We start from the raw sequence: 21,261 nt of genomic DNA on the forward strand, positions 1-21,261 counted from the left end.
AACACATACCAATTCCTTCCTTTATCTTGCGCCCTTCCTCCACTCTCATTGATCCCTGCACCTGATCCAGTCCAGTGCCCACAAATCGTCCCTCCAGCTTGTCAGCACGGCCCAGTCGATGCTGTAGTCTAGGTGTGTGTTCTCAGACAACCATTAATCACTTCGCTACCACAACAAGACGCGCTTTGTTTCTCCCTGGCCTGCGATTAACTCCTACATGGGGCCTAGGCCGGGACATGCTTCCAGAGAACGCCGTTTGCTAATACGGGGGGGAAAGGTAGAAGGCAGTTCGGAAGACACATTAAAAGTCGAGGGGGCGGAGGGATATGGCTGCGGAGGAGTTGTTTAGCTGTCAACATGGCTGCTGTGTGGAAGGGGGTGGTTAGGATGCCCGGGGAAGAGAGGAGGAAATGCCTGAGTAGTAGACAAGGCAAGTTTGTTTACTCAACGGTCTGTGGGGCTTAAAGTTCAAAAGTGACAATTTGGGTTTTTTAGCTTCAAGAGTTTAACACGTTACAGCTTTTATATAATTTGTCAGGCTTTTCGTAATGCTCCATGGAGACAAGCAGATAGTACCCTACACAAAAAAGTTACAAAGTGCGTCTTGGTCACTGTTACAAAGTTATTTCTTGTTTTATGGATTAGATTTTTATGTATGAATAGAAAACGGATTACCTAGTTGGACATCTCAGCGCTTGGATTAAGTGTGTGGTGCCCCCTTCTGGTAATAGCAAGAAGTACAGTATGTTGGAATGGCGTATTAGCAGCACGGCTATTAGCAACAGTGCATTGTGTATGAATTTTTTAAACCCGTAGCAGTAGCTCAGTAGGTAGAATGTTGGTGGCGGCTGGCGGTTCGAATCTTACTCTCCACATAAACACCACTGGTTGAGCGGTCAGATCCACTGACTCACAGTTTGGTGGTGGGGGGACTCTACCGCCCAAAGATGAATGCTGTGGTTGTGTTGTGTGGTTGGGCAAGACACTTAACCTAACTTGCTCCCAGTGTTTGCGTACACTGGTGTGTGAATGGGTGTGTGAATGGGTGTGGTTCTTTGATGTAAAGCGCTTTTGTGAACTTCGCCTAATTACTTCATGTTGTTCATGGTTGGACACGTTCTAATTTTGAGGTCGTTTAAGTTTAGCATTAGTGGCTCATTTGGTAGATCCTTCACCCTATCCCACTTGTGAATTTGAGTTGTTGCTTGGGACCAATTCGCTCCATTCCATTCCCAAGACACAGCTAAGATATAGACATTTTTAAAGTAGCGCAGACAATGTTTTCTATCTCCATTTCCCCATAGAATTAGCAGCCTGACATCCAAAACCATGTCTTCCATAGCATTCCTGTCACTGTGCTGATGTTGCACAAGTTGAATTGGCCAGACGTTCACATGACGACTCGCGCTGTAAAAATCCCCTCCGGAGTCTGTGATTTGAGCCGAAGACGGAGTGTGTAATGGAATAAGGGCCGTGGTACACCTCCGTCATGTCCCATTAGAGACATAGACGAGGGGGGGATGGGGGCGGACGTGTCCTCGACCCGCTGGTGGTCTGTGGAGACACCATTTCTCCACTGGGAAGAGCTGTGATTAGATTGGATTGACAAGGTTTAGGAGAAGATGATGGTTAATTAAGCTTGGGTCAATTGGTAAGCTACTACATAAATACATCTGAATATGTAAATTAAAATCGCATTTGACAGAATACATATATTTGTGTTTGATTCAACTGTTTGTCATACAATTGGGATTGGTTCCAAAACACTTTTAGTTATCCGTTTAAAAAAAATTATGATAATGCCAACAAAAAGCAAGGGCTGAAGTCATCCAAATGACTAGTGAAGGTGCATGGAGTTTAAAAACACCGCAGAGCACTTCCTGTATTACTACACGACATCACAAGGTGGATGTTTTACGTTTAAGAAGAAGAACTCAGCCTAAATATGCAGGATTTGTGTGTTAAACATGTGAATGAAACAAAGCACAACTCCAGTTATGTTTTTGATGAGGAAACAAATTGTATCATAGATCAGAAAACAGCATAATATAAGCACTTTAAATACTACACTATGCAAGTCTGGTGAAGTGTCTTGCCCAAGGACACAAGAGCAGAATGCACTGGTTGAAGCTGGGATCAAACTACTTAAACTGTTATATCTTTAACTTTTCAAAGTGCGTAATCAATCAATCAATCCTCTCCCCACTCCTTAGATGAATACCTCTACTATTGTGTTAAGAATGTTTGACCTACTGCACAGAAATCAAATCCTCCCAAAGTTACGGTTGGAGAATTTGGCAGGTAGTCCAGGAAGAGCGCACCACCATACCACCATCTCCCCTCTGTCACTTTACCTTGTGGCTGCTCATCCAAGTCTATTAAGTTCTTCTGAAGACTTCCTTATCAAGATCTAGTCTGAGATTCCATCCTTTTGTGCTCCTGAAGCGTTTGATTATTTTGGCTAACACTTGTGTGGCCATCTCCGAAGACATCCTCCATTTTGAGATAAGAACCCCCGCAGATCCTGTCTGTCCCCGAGTGTTGAAAGATAGGATGTTTTGTCGTACTGTAACTGCATTCCAGCTATTTACTTAAAGGTGTACGCTGTAACTTTTCTGGTGGGAGTCTGCTTCCTACTGCTTCCTGCTTCTCTCCAGTGAGGTGTTATTGCTTTGACTAGAATGTTCCACAGTATGAGATTAAAGAACACATATTATGCATTCTTGTGGCATTCTTTAATTCCTTTTAAAACATGCTTTTGGTCACCTTGGCATTATTGGCATTAGTATTTCACATTTTCCAACTTAAAATCATGTCTACATTTGGAAAACAGACTTTAAAAATGACATCTGTTTCCAATGAGGTGCTTAAGAGTTGGAGTTGAACAAAGGGAACATAAACAAATGAAGCTATGCTAATACATACATGCGTTTACAATTTGACTACAGAACAAGTCCACAGATGGCTTATGAGCTCAAAAACTGCACAGAAGTCGGTATTTTTACCTGTGACGCAACAATCTGGACAATATGCAAACAAAGCAATTTTGGGTTCTCAGAGAAGACGACCTTTGATTAATGGATTAATGAAACAAGCGTGAATGAAACTAAACACAACTTTAAGTATGTTAACAGTATAATATGGTTAAAAGCTCAAAAAAGTCAATTTTACATAATACATGGCCTTGGATAATTTCCATGAAGACAAGCAGGAGATGCCACAGGGCAGAAGGCAGATCTGTGGAGAGGCGGCCCGCTCCTAGTAACAATGTGTTTTTTGAGCAATAAAAACACCTGTAATGGAATGAATACAAGATAGATTTCACTCTATACTGTGGAATATTCTTGGCAACATCTCCATAGAGACAAGCAGGTAAAAAGGTGCATAGTGCAAAAGTGAGTAATTAGTGACGGGATTTTTGGCTCTTTCATGGGATCCAAATCTTTTGAAAGAGCCATTGTAAAGACTGGCTCTTTTACTATTGATTTATAAGACAGAAGCCAATGTGAGAACTAATTTTAACAACAAACTAATCAAAGAGGGAAATAACCAAGGCTCAGATCCGTTAAAAATTGCATAATAATAATAATAATAATTTAAAAACTAACCATGATTATAATGCCAAGGATGTTTCTGCCCTGATTCTTGTGTTGGTTCAGTGTTAATCAGTATAAAAATGCATTATAAAGATTTGGTTCTTTTAAAAAATAAGATCCAAGTCCAACAGTTCACATCAAGAAAATGTTCACATAGGTCACGTCACTACGAGTAAATCAACAACAAATCCCATATCATTCCTAATCATACAAAACTAAACGATATTTTGGATGTTGACAGTGGCATTTAATTAACGAAAATCCCTCCGTGGCACCTGTAAAAGGAATTATCGGTTGGATTGTAGTGATTTCGTGTCACTTTCGCAAACCGAATTACGTTTTAAACATCAATACCTCCATTGGCGTATTGATCTAGCGTTTGGGACTTTGCATATAATCAGCAGTAATACAGTCTAGTGGTGTATGGCAGTTAGCCGTAAAGGTCTGGTGACTTAATGAATTTGAGTCCATTGAAACCACTTGGACTACCTGCTGATTTGACAGATGCGGAGTCTGGTGCAAAGGAATCAATCATGGCGAAGAATTGGTAGGATGGTGGGAGGCGTTCTAAACAGCTGGGACGGTGGTAGAGACATATGCAAAGTTCGCGAAAGGAAATAACCATATGCAACTGTTAAAGTGCATCAATTATTCAACATCGTTCCACTTTCAATTTGGAAGACAAATGGCACGTTTCGAGTCATTTCGAGTGGCAACGCATCTGGGCTTCTTGATATCGTTTAGAGCAATCCTAGCAGGAAACTTGGAAAACTTGACAGTCTATAAATCAAATATAAAAATCGCCATAAAATGTTGGAAAAATTGGTGTAATAAATGTAAAAATGTTATTGGGATGTGCAAAGAATCAGTTTCAATCATAAACTTAGATAAACTTTTTAATGGAGAGGTCTACAGCCAGTCCTCTGTCAGGAAAAACGTGTGGTTTGGAGCAGTTCATTTACCAGGCGAATAACTGTACTATTTTTTGTGTTATATGGCACTGATTACAAGTCTGTTTTGTTTATAAAATGATTTAAAGCTCTTATTTTTTAAACAAAAAAACATTCAAAAAAATAAAAATATCAACCATCAATACAAAGGGAAAAAAGTATAATTTTTTGCCTCAATGCTAAATTTATACTAAAAATGATATAAAATATCATTAGCTAACTGAACATGTGTTTTAAGGAAACTGGAAATGGCTTGATAATAAACATAAACACAATTAAAGTGGGACTAAACACAAACTCCTCCCACAACATTTCAAATATCTGTGCTGCAGATTTAAGGCCGATAGCAGTTATGCAAAAAAGTCTAAATATTTGCCCCTCTGTAGTATCCACATTTCAAACTCCGCCCCTGAATCCAGGTGTTTGTAATCAGAAACACCTGGCTGTAATCAGGGCAGTTCTGTGTAATGTCACCAACTACTTGAACAAAAAAAAAGTCCAAATATCGCCCTAATCTCTAGTATCCACATTTCAAACACCGTCCCTGAAGCCACGTGTTTGTAATCAGAAACACCTGGCTGTAATCAGGGCAGCCCTGTGTGATATCACTAACTACTTGAAATTACAATGGCCACTGAAAGCAGCACACACTTAGATTTAGACGTTTTGGACCAGAAAGCTGCACATTTTTACCTAGTTTGCAAAAAAAATTACTAGTAACAACAGATAACGCTATGAAAACACCATATACAGTGTTTAGTTTCACTTTAATATTTAAATTCTATCGTTTTCAATCACCCACTTTCAAGATTATCACTAAAACATTGTAAACTCAGAAGTGCTAGAAGTACTAGTACTAGTATTGTGCATGGAAAGTCCTTCTAAGCCTTTAAACATGTGTAACTACCTCTAAGAATGGAAACTATTCCAACATTTCCCTAATCCTAACAAGTCTCATGAAATCACGCTCCCGCTTGTTTACTGCAGGGAGACAGTAAATCCATTTTGTTTAGTAGCTCGTTTTTACCGGTTAGCTCCGTACTTAACCTTGAATGCACCGTAGGGGAGAGCTTCGCCCGCATATCACCGTACGCCAGCCCAGAGACCGCAGACAGAGCGACCTTGGGGAGGCATCAATAAAAAGCTTCATTAACTCAATCTATTAACCTCATAAAATGGTTCCATGCGCTTAGTCAGGACCGGACTACTATTCCCATGATGCAAAGTGATTTTACTGGACCAGGGAGACTGGGCCAGGAGGAAGCGACAGGAGAAGAAGCAGGAGTAAGGACAGGCGTAAAAAGGAAGAGTAGAGGCAGGGATGGCAACAGAAGTAGTGGCTGGAGTAATGCTAGTAATGGATGGAGTAGTAAAAGAAGTAGCTGCAGAAATAGTGGGAGGAGTAGGCGTGACAGGTGTAGTAGCAGGACTACTGACGGGAGTAATGTCTGGAGTAGCTGCAGTAACAGTAGTAGTAACAGCAGTAGACGGAAGTACTGACAGGAGTAAGTAAGTAGCAGAAGTGGCAGGAATAGGGCCAGGTGTATTGGTAGGAGTAGTAGTAGGAGTAGTAGCAGGAGTAGAAGTGCCAGCAGGAGTAGTAGTAGGACTAGAAGTACCAGCAGGAGTAGTCGTAGAAGTGGGAGTAAAAGTACCAGCAGTAGTAGCAGAAGTAGAAATACTAGCAGGAGTACAAGTATGTGCAGAACTAGTAGTAGGAGGAGCAGTACTAATAGTAGTAGAAATAGTAATAGAAGTGAAAGTATTAGCAGGATTAGTAGTACAAGTAGCAGTAGAACGACCAGGAGTAGTACTACGAGTAGAAGTACTAGCAGGAGTAGTAGTATGAGTAGCAGTAGGAGTAGAAGTACCAGCAGAGCAGTAAGAGTAGTGGCAGGAGTAGAAGTACCAGCAGGAGTAGTAGTAGTCAAATTACTAGCAAGAGTAGCAGTAGAAATAGTGGTAGGAGTAAAAGTACTAGCAAGAGTAGGCATAGAGGTACCAGCAGGAGTAGTAGGAGTAGTGGCAGAGGTAGAAGTACCAGCAGGAGTAGTACTACGAGTAAAAGTACTAGCAGGAGTAGTAGAAATAGTGGTAGGAGTACAAGTACTAGCAGGAGTAGTAGAAGCAGCAGCAGGGGTAGCAGCCCTGGCAGTGTCAGCTCTGCAGTCAAGTGTCAGATGGCAGTGTCAGGATTAATTGCTGGGAGGGATTTGACGGCGGCTGGGGCTGTGAGGTCGTGGTGACAAATGGAATAGGGATCAACCGAGAGCGGCCGATAACAACAACACCGACTGGAATAATGTGGTAAACAAGATGTGCAAAGGAATACAGATATCAAAATACGCCGTGCCCTATCTATACGTTTAAATATATAAAACGCTTTCAGATCGGCTTGCGAGTCGAACAAATTAGGACACATTTATATGGATTAAAAACAGTCTGAGAGCACGTCAGTAGTCTTATTTTTCCATGTATTTGAGCAAAATGTGCCTTGCCCCAGTACAGATATACAGTATAAGCAGCTCTTGAGGTCAAAATAAGTCATCGTGTTGCCAGAGACGTGCACAGTTACCATGCTAGTTGTTGTTAGCTTTACCGTGACGGCTCGACTCTGCGCTGGTCACTGAAGGTTGTGAAAAGCTCTTATAAACTCATCGTGGTGAATAGTTAGGAGAGGCATAACTTTGGACCAACCGACTTCAAATCGTTTAGACACGTTTTTAAGACAAGTCAAAATCTGGTACAGCGTCTTTACTTGTTCAAGTTGCACGAATTTGAAGGATTATCGATTCCAACACATTTTCCCCCGCATTATTTGCTGATTTATTGCCAGGACCCCCAAAGTTCAGAGCCCCCGATCCAAAATGTGTCTACCTCCAGATATCACATGAAAGCCAATCTCCTTTTATGGGCTCTGTCTGGAGTGTTTTAACATCCAACGGGATCTTAAGGGAACTATTTTCAAAGGCGTCAAGTGCACATTCCAGCGGCCACGATGAAACCATTGATTTCCTTGCTCCCCTAGCTTCTAAGTGACCTCCAAATGCTCGGATTAGCCCCTTGGTCATTCACTTCAGAAGGGTAGATCCGGGCTATGGAAGCATACTAGGATCAAATTATTGCATTAGGCTGGGCAACTTATCCTATTAGAGTGGTAGAAGGCATGGCTGGGGCGATGGCTTCCTAGGTCTTTCATGTACTGTACAAAGATGGCCGCCAGTGAGCAGGAGTCTTTGAGGACACATGTTCCTTGTAGTCAAATGGGCCAGACAGACGAATTTGCAAAGAGCTTTAGCAGATTTGGCTTCATAAGGTATTGACTAGTAATTATGAAATTCTTTCTTGGGATTAAGCTTGTCGAAATCGCAGGAGGGGAAATGAAGGTCTAACAGGGGGGCAATTCGCCAAAACAAGCTAATCCAAATTGTAATCAAGGAGTGTACCTTAAGATAACTGCAGGGATTTCAGCACACACCTTACATGAGTAACAACAATTAGCTATGGTGATATCGTTTAGATCACTCTTAAGTTTGTTATTGTCAGTGGTGGAAAAAGTACTCAATTTTGTAAGTAAAAGTACAGATACCAGCGCAAACCATACTCAAGTAAAAGTATTACATGAAATAATCTACTTGTATTAAATTACCTGTTTAAAAATGTATTTAAAGAGTAGAAAGTAAAAGTATTTTGCGGCAATTTTCAGGACTTTTAAAGCTTCAAATGTAGTGATTTTGATAAAGATTTGTGCTGAAATTTGTTCAACAGAAACAACTGAATCAATTTTTTTTTTCTTAGCTGTTTTTATTTGTTTATTTTTGTTTGCTCATACTGCAGGTTTTAAAACTATAATAAATATGTGGTAATACAGGAAGTGCTCCACTGTATTTTTAAAGAAGTTGGAACAGAGCATTTTGAGCTTGGAGATGTTAACAGCCTAACAATAAAGAATTACTCAAGCGTGTGTGAATGAAACAATACACAACTCTGGGTATGTTTTTGATGAGGTAATAAGACTCAAGAGTCACTTTTGTGTGATACAGAACCTTTAAACATCATCTAATTAAAAGTCGATATAATGGAATTGACACAGATCCAGCTATCTGATCCAATAATGTATCAGATGTTGGCACCGATCCTGGACTGGTGCCAACATCTGATACATTATTGGTATTGTGCATCCCTAATAGAATAGAATACATTACAAATATATTTATATATGGCTTATAACTTATCACAAAACACTTTAGAAATGCAAAGTTAAAATGGCAAAATATAAACTTGAACATATGACATACATGTTAAGAGACATATCAATACCTACCATAAACTAACTAACCTACTAGCCGCGGCATTTCAAATAGAAAGTGAACAAGGGGCGCGCTTCCAGCTCCATCGACTGGCTCCAACTCAGTTTCTATTGAAAAACTGTCACCCCTCTCTCTGTAACTGCTGCTGTCAGACTCGTCATTTTAGTCGTAAAATGTTTGTATTAACCCGCTCTACATTTTTATTTTGCTATTGTGTAAATCAAGATATGAACATTAATAACATCTTTTCCCCAAGGTCACTCCTGCTATCGTTACCAACAGGTTCGATTGACAGCTTTGCTAACCGACCACTCCTTGCTAAACCAGCAGTGTGGGCTAGAGGGGTCGTTAACTTCAAAAGTCTCGTTCTGGATTGGCTCTTTGGTTGCTATGATACTCGGGGGCGGAATTCCAAATACAGAACTCGACTCCAAATTCGCCCCATAACTGCTAACCTTGATGAGCTTCATTTGACTGGAGTTCAACGCTATAAGTAACGTCACCCTCGCTTAGTCCACTTCTTCGTACAGTCTACGGTACGTACAGCTCGACATCCTGCAGGCAAATGTTAACGACAACATATATGATAAAAGTGACTCAAGAGACATGCACATTACCATGACGCATTAATCTCCTCTGGACTTAAAGTGGTCAATTTTCAATTTGGCCCACAGGCAAATTCACTTCCACAAAGAACACCCCCATTACCCATAATCCCCTGGACTAAAGCTCACATTTGATCTGACCCCTGCCTCTGCCCATTCTTCCACCGCGGCACCATCGCACTACCGACATGACAAATAGTGTATTGATCAGCAGATGTCCCAGCTAATGCGCTCCCTGGCTCGGACGCAGATGTAGAGAGAGACCCCTGGATGGAGCGTGCTTGGGCCCCAGCTGGGTAGGCAGTCGGAGCCCCCCCCCCACACACACACCTCCTGCTGATGCCTGTTGGAGGGTTGTCTCTCCTGGTTTGAGGAAAAGGTGTGGGTAGGGTCAGACAAACGCCATCTGCTCCACACGGGGAGAATTGGCAGGTGAAGAGGTTTGGCGGCGGTGAATGAGGCTTGACTTGTGATGTAATAAGGTCAATAGAAGCTACTACAGATGCTTAACAAAAAAAATATGAATTAAGAACTAAAAAAGGTAGGATCAGGTGGGACTCGCAACTATCAATGAGTTTTAATGCGAGTTTATCTGCACACCTGTGTATTTTTGGAATCGGTTCAGAATATTGTCAATGCATTTTAATACAAAGTTCATTGGTATCGGTTTTGGATGGATGTTGCAATACTCACTGTAGTATTACTTGGTATCGGATTGAAGTAAGACTCCCTAGTACTGCTCGTCACTAATACAAATTACAAATATTACGTTAATTGTAAAAATGTTGACATGAATTTAGAAAAAACTGTAGAAGAAACTGTTCATTTTTTACATTGTATAGTAAAGGCACAAAAAGTCAAAGTATTTTTTTCATTTTTGTTGTTTATATTTCACTGAAAAACCTGCATCCTTCCTGCATTGCCTTGTATTGCATGTCCACAAACCCGACTCTTCTTATATCTCCATGGAGAATGTTGTGAAATATAGATTTAACTCTTTCAGAAAGTTACATACTGTACTGATACTTGACTTTATTTTCTGTTGGGGTTTTTAAAGGGCTCATATTACACTATTTTCTGATCTGTGATAATGTTGTTTCGTCATCACAAACAGACCTGGAGTTGTGTTTTGTTTCATTTTAACATGTTTAACATCCAAATCCTACATATTTAGGCTGAGTTCTTCTCTCAAACAGAAAACACTCTGTTCCACCTTGTGATGTCATCATGTGGCAAAACAGGAATTGCTCAGCTGTTTTTAAACTCTGTACAACTTCGCTAGAATCACTTGGATAGTTTCAGCCTTGGAGTTGTCCATCTTTACTGAACTAAAGGTAAAAGGTAGCAGTTAACTTGAAAACTACCACTTCATGACATCACAAGGTGGAACAGAGCATTTTGTCCTTTGAAGATGTGGACAGACTAATAATAAAGGGTTACTCAAACACGTGCGAAGGAAACAAAACACAAATCCAAGTATATTTTTGATGAACTAATAACATTCTAACATGGTTTAAACCTCACATGAGTCAATTTTGCGTAATATAGGACCTTTAATAAAAATGTTGTTGCAAGAAGAATAAAAATGATTAACAATTTACTATTCATTTTAGTACATGAAATTGTAATAATCCACTCTGAACTTGCACATTTCATTGTGAACCTACTCTTTGAAAACAAGAGTTCAATCCACTCCATTGTTTTAATCCGGGGTGAGATTATGGGCCTCACACTTTGTCACGAGACAGTGACGCAGCAGCTCTTCAGAACCAGGTCAGCTCTTTTCCCCGCTGTCCCGCTCGCCTCTCTGTCCATATGTCCCCCACAAGTGTCCCTCATCACGTCTCTATAACGCTACTGTATTTGGACTGGCTCGGGGTGATGTTGACACCGCTTTTGTCTCCGCGTGTCAAGGACGTGCTAGCGGTGAATAGCTAAAGCGCGGGATCCCAGGGCGGTGATGGAGAGCCGGGAGTGGAGGAGACGGCGCCTGTGTGAGAGCTCATTGAATTAGATGTAGGAGGCGCATGGGTTTGACATATCAGACAATAACGGGGAAAGATGGGGATGGCAGTTTGGATGAAGACGTGGGGTTTGGGTCGAGACGTCTGCCAGGGAGGAGAATGGAACAGTAACCGAAGCTTGTGTTACAATAGCATCATCATATTCTAAGTATAACCTATATTTCACAATTGATTTCAAAAGCAAAATGGACCATGAAAAAAAGATTTGGTCATAATTTGGCTTCCATCAAAAACATAGTGTGTTTTGTTTCATTCATGCATATTTTCTGATCTATTCCATAGTTAGTGCAGAAGTGCTCCTCTTTGTTTTTAGTCCAGTCATCATTTCTTTTATTCCTCACTATATATTTTGGTGACCTCAATGTTGATGTTATCTAGCAATGTTAGCGACTATTTTTAGCCTGATTTAATCGACACATCAAAACAACAGCTGAGGTTCTTGTGCACTTTGTTTTACACAAGCAAGGTTTAATAAAATGTTTGTTTTCTTAATGGTTGACAAGTTTGCTTTTTTATTTGCTTTTGTTAAGATTTCTGACGGGGACTTTTTTAATTAAATGTAACCAGTTAAAATATGCCAGATTGAAGTGTTTTAAAAGGAAATATTTACAAATGAAGAGTAATTTACATTAAAAAAATCACAATATCTATATTTTTGTCTCATTTAAAATCATGTCTTCGTGGCAAATGGTGTCTGTTACACTTTGTTTCCAGAGAACAATCATTAAAACAGTCAAAAACTAGGTGTGATTATTATGATTCACTGATGCAGCCCTAATAAGTCCCCAGAAATATGGTGGAATATGGAAATGGTGTCCAATAGTGTTATAACGACACAAACATTTCAAACTGGATTTCGATACTAGCCTATCAAAAGGTCGAAAGTTTGCTCAAGGCTACGTGGCCACTTATGACCACAAGACCTATAATTTTATGAGAAATCTGTTTCTGAATCTTTATAAACCACTAAGTTATTAAAATATTTTCCTCAATCTTGTGTTTTAAATGTGCTTTTTGGCCTTAAAACAACTGCGTTATGAATATTAGTTACCACATTGTTGGTTAGCCTCTGCGATATCTTTGAACAAATAAAAGTCTATGGAAAAAATTATTGGAAATTTTACTTACAGAACCGAGGTCGACTTTGAAGTGGGTGGGACTGTTGAGCTGCACCATCATTTTCAATATTAAATGGTAGTACTTTATTTTATACTACCACTGTGGGATTATTGGTGTAGTCCTACAATGGTCCATGGGTGTATACTGGTCTATGTGTCTTATACGTGTTCTGATACAGCTCAAGATCATTCTACGGCTATTCAGGAAAGGTTCATTTCTGTCCTGTGAATGTGACTTGTTTTAGTATCGATACTTGTTCAAATGAGTATCTACTTTCGATTCCATTTTTAGTATCGCTTAGTATCAGATTTTCGCTACCTTTGACAACCCAAACATGTAAAAAAAAAACTGGATACGCTTACAAAAATGACTATTAGGAAAAATATTCTAAAAAGCCAACGCCTACAAATTACAACGTATTGAAATTAAGCTCATTCCTTACATTCCTAAAGCAAACACAGTCCAAAACACGCAATAAAACTTTACGTCCACCATTTGGCACCCACGCTCTACATTGTCCCAGATTCTTTCAGCGGGAGCTCATAATTGTTCATGATTGTGTGGTGTGCTGTGAAAGTGCCCAATAATGCTCCGCAGAGGGGCGCCTGAACGCACTGGGTCACTGGGTCATGGGGAGAACCAATGGAATCTGAAGACTTCTTTCTCTGTTCTTGATGGATTGATGGGCCCCAAATTGTAGTTCCAAGATGCTACCTAATAAGGAGGAGGTGGAGTAGGGGTTTTGTTTTTTTCGACTGTTGTGAAGGGTCTACTGGGACATTTTGAAATTATGTGCATTAAGAAGTAGGGGATCTGGAGATGTTTTGAATCTGTTTTTTTTTTTAATATAATGTGGAGTGTTGCCATGTCCCAAAAGACTGGCAGAGACTCAAGATGACAGACAAACGTTCTATCCAAGACTGACAAACATTAAACTTGGCTTTGCTTGGTTAGTCTTGGCGTCTAGTCTTTCTCTGATTAAAATATAAGTTATAATTAATGGCAGTAAGTACGGTAAATGGTCGCATTTTTATATGTTGCTTTTCCACCTTCGAGTCACTCAAAGCACTTTACATCAAGGAACCACTCACCCATTCACACAAATATTCATACACCAATGTACGCAGACACTGGGGTTGAGGTAGGTTAATTGTCTTGCCCAAGAACACAATGACCTGTCACTGTTACAAGTTACTTTGCGTCAAAATGCTTCAGACACGAAGTTCTGTGATTGCTCCACAATATATCTGCACATGTATGAGCCTAATGTAACAGTAAAATGTCCTAAATATACATATAAAAATGAAAATACAGTCTTTTGGATTCTCTACACGTACCTAAATTGTGACGCAAAAGTTTGAAAAAGTCAGGACACCAGCATTTAATACTACGCCACCATACAGAGGTTGGGTTGATATGAGAAAACATTTATATCATGATTTTCTTGGAGCTAGAACGCAATTTCGATTTTAATACAATCCATAAACTATGTCTTATTCCACTGCCTATTAAGAGGTGAATTAAATCATCAGCTTTTTCTGAAAATTCATGCTTAACTGTGATAAATCAAGGCATCACTCACTCAGAGCCTTAGAGAAGGGAAAAATGGCTGTGTTTGAGTGCAGAGCTTCATTAAATAGAGAAATAGTGAATCACGATATGACCAAAATAGCACATTGTCACAGGGATGAGCTCACGATTGGTTGCTACAATTGCCAAGCCTTTCCTTTTCTTCCATCTGGTTACATTAGCAACACGCAACACACAACACAAAGACGCAACATCAACACATGGACACATTATATTCTACCAAACAGAAAATCCTCACAATTGTTGAAATAGGCCTACTAAAAGACCTATATTACGTAAAATTGACCATGTTATAATGGTGTTACCTCCTCAAAAACATACCTGGAGTTGTGTTTTGTTTCATTCACACATGTTTGAGTAACCATTTATCATTATTATTATTAGTCTGTCCACATCTCCAAAGCTCAAAATGCTCTGTTCCACCTTGTGATGTTCAACTTAACAGCTACTTTTTACCTTTAGTTCAGAAGAAATAGGTAATTCCAGGGCTGTAAGGAGTTTAAAAACGCAGTGGAGCACTTCCTGTATTACCACATGACATCACAAGGTGGAACAGAGTGTTTTCTGTTTGAGAGAAGAACTCAAATCCAGCCTAAATATGCTGGATTTGGGTGGATGAGACAAAACACAACTCCAGGGATGTTTTTGATGGGGAAACAACATTATAACATCGATCAGAAATGGTGTAATAAGGATCCTATAAATAAAAAACATGACATGGACATAGAAAACCTAACATTTCTCATATCTTAGAAGCATTACAATATAAGAAGTCTGGATGAGTGAACGCTTCAGTCTCCCTCTGGACCTTGAACTTTGCCACTGGTCAAATTGTAACGCGCAACAGTTATCATTTAGACAAGGCCACATTGTCAACCCCAGTAAAAATAAATTGCATTCCTTGACCGTTTTATCATACTAATTGAATCTATGAACAATAGACTGGAAAAACGTTGAGACCAAAGCCCCCAAAACATCGCGGTTGGTCTTCCTATATTTCAAAAACGGACATCGGAATCAAAAAGACGCAATTAGATTTTCCCTACTTTATCGTGACCTATGCGCAAGTTCACGGCTCCCAACTCACAAGGGAGCACTATAGCGTGTCCTTATGTCCTTTTAGGTCACTTCGGATGTCACCTTATACGTCTCCTGTGTCCTAACGGAGGGAGGAGACGACTTGGGCTCGGAGGGTCATTCCTTTGCACCCTTTTGTGAAGTCGTCTGCGTCGGACTGCCAAAGGTTGCTGGTCATTGGTCATCCATCCTAGCTAGCCACCCACTTTTTGACCCCTTCGCCCTCGCTGCTCACTGGGGAGGAAAATTACTTCAACTGGCTGAATCGGGCTCCCATTCAAGTTTGAAGTTTAAAAATTGCCTGTCCTTTCTTGTGGCTAAATGATAGGTGCATGGGTAGGGCAACGTCATTAGCTTTTCCGTAACCTCTCCATTGCTTTTGATTGGGGCGAAGAAGCAAAATGGCTGGCGCTTGTCTGAACCGGACATTGTTTGGTAAAATAGATTGTAGACATCTGTTGATATTCCGAAACTTTAAAACATCTGCTTGGGAGGCGTCGGCTTACCGTCGGACATTGCGGCGCTCCTCCTCCAGTTGTCTCAGCAGCTCGTCGATGCATTTGTTGGCGTCCATGTATTCCTGAAGGAGACAAAGCACATAATAAGTGTGAAGAATGGGAATTAGAAACAAAGAGACCCAAGCCAGAAGAACTGAACAAACTAGATATGGGTTTGATACTACTGATACTACTACTACTACTACTACTACTACTACTACTACTACTACTACTACTACTACTACTACTACTACTACTACTACTACTACTACTACTACTACTACTACTACTACTACTACTACTACTACTACTACTACTACTACTACTACTACTACTACTACTACTACTACTACTACTACAAACAAAGAGACCCAGGCAAGAAGAACTTAAACTAGATATTGGTTTACTACTACAACTACTACCACCAGTACCACTACTACAACTACAACTACAACCACCACCACCACCACCACTACTACTACCACTACTATGACTACTAGAAAACAAAGACAGGCAAGGTAGAAGAACTGAATGAACTAGATATTGGTTTACTACTACAACTACTACAACTGTTACAACTACTACCACTACCACTACTACTACTGCTACTAGAAACAAAAAGACCCACGCAAGAAGAACTGAACAAACTAGATACTGGTTTAGTACTACTACTACCACCAGAACTACATATTTTTGAATATTGAATAAACTAATACATAATATAATATATATACTAATAAATTGAATATTGGTATCATGATTTCTGGCACTTTTTCCTATGGCAGATTGTTATACCAGATGCCATCCCTACTACTATTACTACTACTTCTACTACCACAACTACACCCAGAACCCCATGCTTTTTGATTTTTATACCAGATACCCTCCCCACTACTACTACTACTACATCTACTACTGTTTACCCTGTTTACGATGAATGCACTAAAAATGTACACCAGATGCCCTCCCCACTACTCCTAAGGGCTAAAACTAATACTATCATTATCATGATTACTGCTACTTTTTCTTATGCACATTTAAATGCCAGATGACCTCCACCATCAATGTAACTGGGGAGCACAATACTTGAAAGATTAAATATTATGCTCGGGAACATAGTACACATGTGGGACTCAAACCAGAAACTCTCCAGTTATATGGTGACTGCTTAAGCCACTACGCCACACTTTTTAATACTGCCACACTGGAGCACAAGTTCAGATTTAACGCACAAGCAAGCGGCTACTTTCTTCCTCTGTTTTCAAGCTGTTGGACAGTCACTTTGGCTCGGACTTTATTTCCACTACTGAAGCAGAGTTTTAACGCGGGTATAAATCCATTTGTTCTACGTTTCACGGTGTAACTCGGGAGCACCTCTGGAGCGGATCACAGCGCTGGCCCTTCGACAGCGGTTCGGTAATGCCACATGGGAATAGCGTACATTTACGAAGCGTGCTACTGCTCCTGTGTGGACTGAGCTAAGAGGGACAGACAGAGATGGGGAAAACAGATGCTAAGGCTGTACTATGGTCATCTACCTTTAGAGCTGTAAGGAGCAGATGGGCGTTACCAGGGGAATAGATCAAAAAAATATGTTAGAAATGTGTTGAAGTAGTACCCAACATGTGGGATTATGATCTACAGATTACAAAAGTTTACAAGATGTCTGATTTGCTTAAAAAAATATATCTGTATGTTTCAGGACTGGACCAATAAAATAAAAAGTCAAATATTCTGTAGGGTGGGACAAGCCCTTGTACCTCATTTCAAACCATGAGTCAGGAACATGTTTTAGTTTAAACTTTTAGCCCGGCCTACTTAAAATCTCCTTGCCGTTGTGATATTGCTCCATGACAGAAAAAGAACTTTCTGGGATGGAGCTCAACAGTGCTCCGGTTCTGGAAGAAAGTTTTCCATATTTTTTTCCCATAGAATTTTCAAAAAATTCAAAGGTTCAAAGGCAAATCAGCTACATGCCATCTAAGCTTTTAAGCCCAAAAAGCACATTTAAAACGCGAGATTCGGCAAAATGTTTTAATAATTTAGCAGTTTATGAAGTTTCAGAAGCAGATTTTAAATTAAATTATAGGCGTTGTGGCCATTTATTACAACACAGCGGATTAGCCATGAGAAAGCTTTCAAACTTTAATTTTTTTTTTTTTATTTTTTTTTTTTTTTGGAAGTTAATGAGGAAATAAAGTTCTGAAACCAGGAGATGGGCAGTCACTGTTGAGCTCCATAGAACATGCACTTGTTCTCCAATCTCTGCCTACTATTTGCTTTTTTTGTCACTCTTGAAAATACAGCAAAATAGAGAATTAAGTGTCAGGAATAGGGTCAGGCAGTTGGTTACGCATGATTCCTAGTAACAATGTGCCTGATTGGATGAAAAAAGGTTACCCGAGTAAATTGAAATCGAGATTCAGTCATTTTTGGTTGTCAGTGTTCAGTTTTGGTCCTTTTTTAATGGAGAGGTCTACAGCCAATCATCTCTCAGTAAAAGTATGAGGCTTGGAGCAGAGTCCAGGGTTTTGTTTTTTTTTTTACTCCAATTATTAAACTTCTGTCTTGGTTATGTTCAGGAAGTTAATACTGAAAGTCATTTTTATTCTCTTTAATAAGACAAAATAAAAGTGAAGATTGAGATCAATCAAAATGATGGAAACTTTTTTTTTTTTGCTCTTTTTTTGGGCATATTTCTGAGACTACTGTAAGATTTCACAGTACAAAATTAAAAAAGGTTTTAAGCAAATTAGATGGCTAAAAAAATAAATAAATAAAATGTTGTCATATTAAACTATTTCACCAATATTCCGATATAGGTCCTCCTCAAAAAAAAATTACAAGTTTTAATAATGTACCATAAATTTACATTGCTCTCCGCAGAACACATCTTTAAATCAGAAAAGGCAAAAGGAACATTCAAAATTTAAAACCTGTGATGTTAAACAAACCAAGAATCTTAACTTTTTTAATAAACCATAAACGCTTAACCTAGCTATAGCCTGCTAATGTACACCATCCGCTTTGATACAATTTGCTGTCCTACTGACCCATTTTTGACCCGTGCCTCATTTAACGGGGGCTTCAAAAATTCCTTTCAACTACCGCGCATCGCCTATTCTTTCTCATTAAATTTCTATCTAATTATAAATATGGCACTGGTTTTGAATCTGCAGACTTAATTTGAGCGTATCTATAATGCATGACGTATGGGTAATATCTTCGCCGGTAGATATCTTAGTCTAAGGATAAGCGCGGTGACCTTCTCATTGGCGGAGATGGGTGGCCCCTTGAACTCTGCGTGGGAATGCATGTTTTTCAATTACCAAAGACCTCAGACAGCAGGATCAATGAGAGCATCTGTCCGGGCGAGATAAGCTTCCAACACGGAATGATGTGTCAGTGGATGTGTCAGGAATACGTCAAATTAATTACTGCAAAGAAGGGTGCTGTATGGAGGCGTTGTCTGTTTGGAACTCGGGCACCCATGGGACACTTGAGCAAAGAAGATAAAGAAAAGAAGCTAGCTGGGAAATAAGTTGAAAAGTGGAACTAGGATCTAGCCTTTAGCCTTTAGTTTTAGTCAGTAAAAATATGACCTTAACAAAAACTATGATGAAAATACACTGCCTGGCCAAAAAACACTGTCGCCACCCAAAAAAAAATAAAAAAAAAGTCACACAATTTTTCGTTGTTCCGCCTTTAGCTTTGATTACGGCACAAATTCGCTCTGGCATTGTTTTGATTTCGCTTCTGCAACGTCACAAGATTTATTTCCATCCAGTGTTGCATTAATTTTTCACCAAGATGTTGCATTGATGATGGTCGAGTCTGACCTCTGCACAAAGCTTCTCCAGCACATCCCAAAGATTCTCAATGGGGTTAAGGTCTGGACTCTGTGGTGGACAATCCATGTGTGAAAATTATGTCTCATGCTCCTGAACCAACTCTTTCACAATTTGAGCCTGATGAATCCTGGCATTGTCATCTTGGAATATGCCCGTGACATCAGGGAAGAAAAAAATCCATTGATGGAATAACCTGGTCATTCACTATATTCAGGGAGTCAGCTGACCTCATTCTTTGAGCACAGACTTTTGCTGAACCTAGACCTGACTCGTATCTATAGGCTCAAAACTATTTGCTTAGTTAAATCCAGGTGGCGACTTTTTTTTGGGGCCAGGCAAGGTATTTTAGTAAATGAAATCAACACAGTAGCTAACATAAAGTCCAGAAAAAAAAGGGTTTCCTTGCCTGGTGCCTGTCCAGACCACCTTGAATGCTGTTTGGTTTGTTCATTTGGCGGCTGGCTGTGGACTGGTGATGTCTGTACAGTATGCGGTGAGAGTGTTTACAGTATGGAGGGTGAGGAGGTGCTAATGGCGCTAATGGCTCCTGCAGCAGTTGGACACTCAGAGCGCAGACATGGAGTCGCACAGGCGCTCAGACTGAGTGAGCGGTCAAGGACACAGCGATAGCAGAGGGACAAGAGGGTGTCTGCCGGGTTGAGGAGTTACAAAAGGGCTGCGGAAGGTAGAAGGGCAGCGTGCTGTGAAGCTGAAACGTAAATATAACTGCTATTTCTGCTGCCACAACTTCCGTAAGTCATGCCTTTCGTGATGTAAGTTGCATTAAAACTTCTATTACAAAGTTCTACGAAAGAGCAACGTGCATCTATAGCACTGCGATAAGGGCTCATTACGAATTTGTGAAAATGACCACAAAGCCTCTAGCTCCTTAAGCCAAAACCGGATGTGTGCCATCGTTTGCCATGATAAGGACTAGTCAAATATTGAATTGAATTAGGAAGGAGTTAGGAAAAGGATCCTTTCATAGCTCCTTTAGCATAAGAACCTTGGGAGCTTCCTAACCAGCAGTAAGGATCTATGAGGCATCCCACAATACAGTGCGCTTTTTTTCCCCATAAGGTTTCTAAACACGGTCAATCTCTGCACTCATCTCAGTCAATGCATTCAGGAGTAGGTTCAGGTTACTCTTATGGTTGACCCCATGACCAGCTCGGTAACTTCAAAAATAAAGAAGTTAGGGGCTAGGACCTAAGATCTGAGTTATTCTTTTCCATCAGATTTCAAAACCTCTGCCAGTGAGTACAAAATACATGCATTCAAATACTAGTGCTGTGCTAAAGGGTTTGTGAGATAGAAACAAGTTACAAAGATTTAAATAACTACTTCTTCCTTTCATGGTTTGGAAATCAGGTACCTCAGATTTCAAGAAACTGTAAGATTTTGATTTGAAATTTCATAAACATGACCTAACTGAGTCCCTAGATACAAGGTAAACATGTTCAAATCAAATACTGTATAGCTTTTACTGCAATGCTGATTTATTCTTACTATAAAAACACTATCCAATCGGAAAGTCTTGCATTTGAGTTGCCAGTTTCATTGCTGAAATCCAGTTGGTTTAAACCTAAAAGGACTCTCACTGATCTGAACGGTCACTACCTAAACCCCAGGACCTGCAGAT

General features: G+C 39.9%; 1 protein-coding gene across 2 annotated transcripts in view; it reads right to left on the reverse strand.

Moving 5' to 3' along the window:
- Positions 1-21,261, reverse strand: part of LOC117382474 (nck-associated protein 5-like) — a 229,866-nt gene that overhangs the window by 143,811 nt on the left and 64,794 nt on the right. For both annotated transcript variants that reach the window (XM_055227102.1, XM_033979660.2), the window contains one exon: positions 15,778-15,851. In XM_055227102.1, coding sequence (XP_055083077.1) covers positions 15,778-15,851 — 74 coding nt within the window. The remainder of the gene's footprint in view (positions 1-15,777; positions 15,852-21,261) is intronic.

This window comes from Periophthalmus magnuspinnatus, chromosome 2, assembly GCF_009829125.3.
Source record: "Periophthalmus magnuspinnatus isolate fPerMag1 chromosome 2, fPerMag1.2.pri, whole genome shotgun sequence".
NCBI lineage: Eukaryota > Metazoa > Chordata > Actinopteri > Gobiiformes > Gobiidae > Periophthalmus > Periophthalmus magnuspinnatus.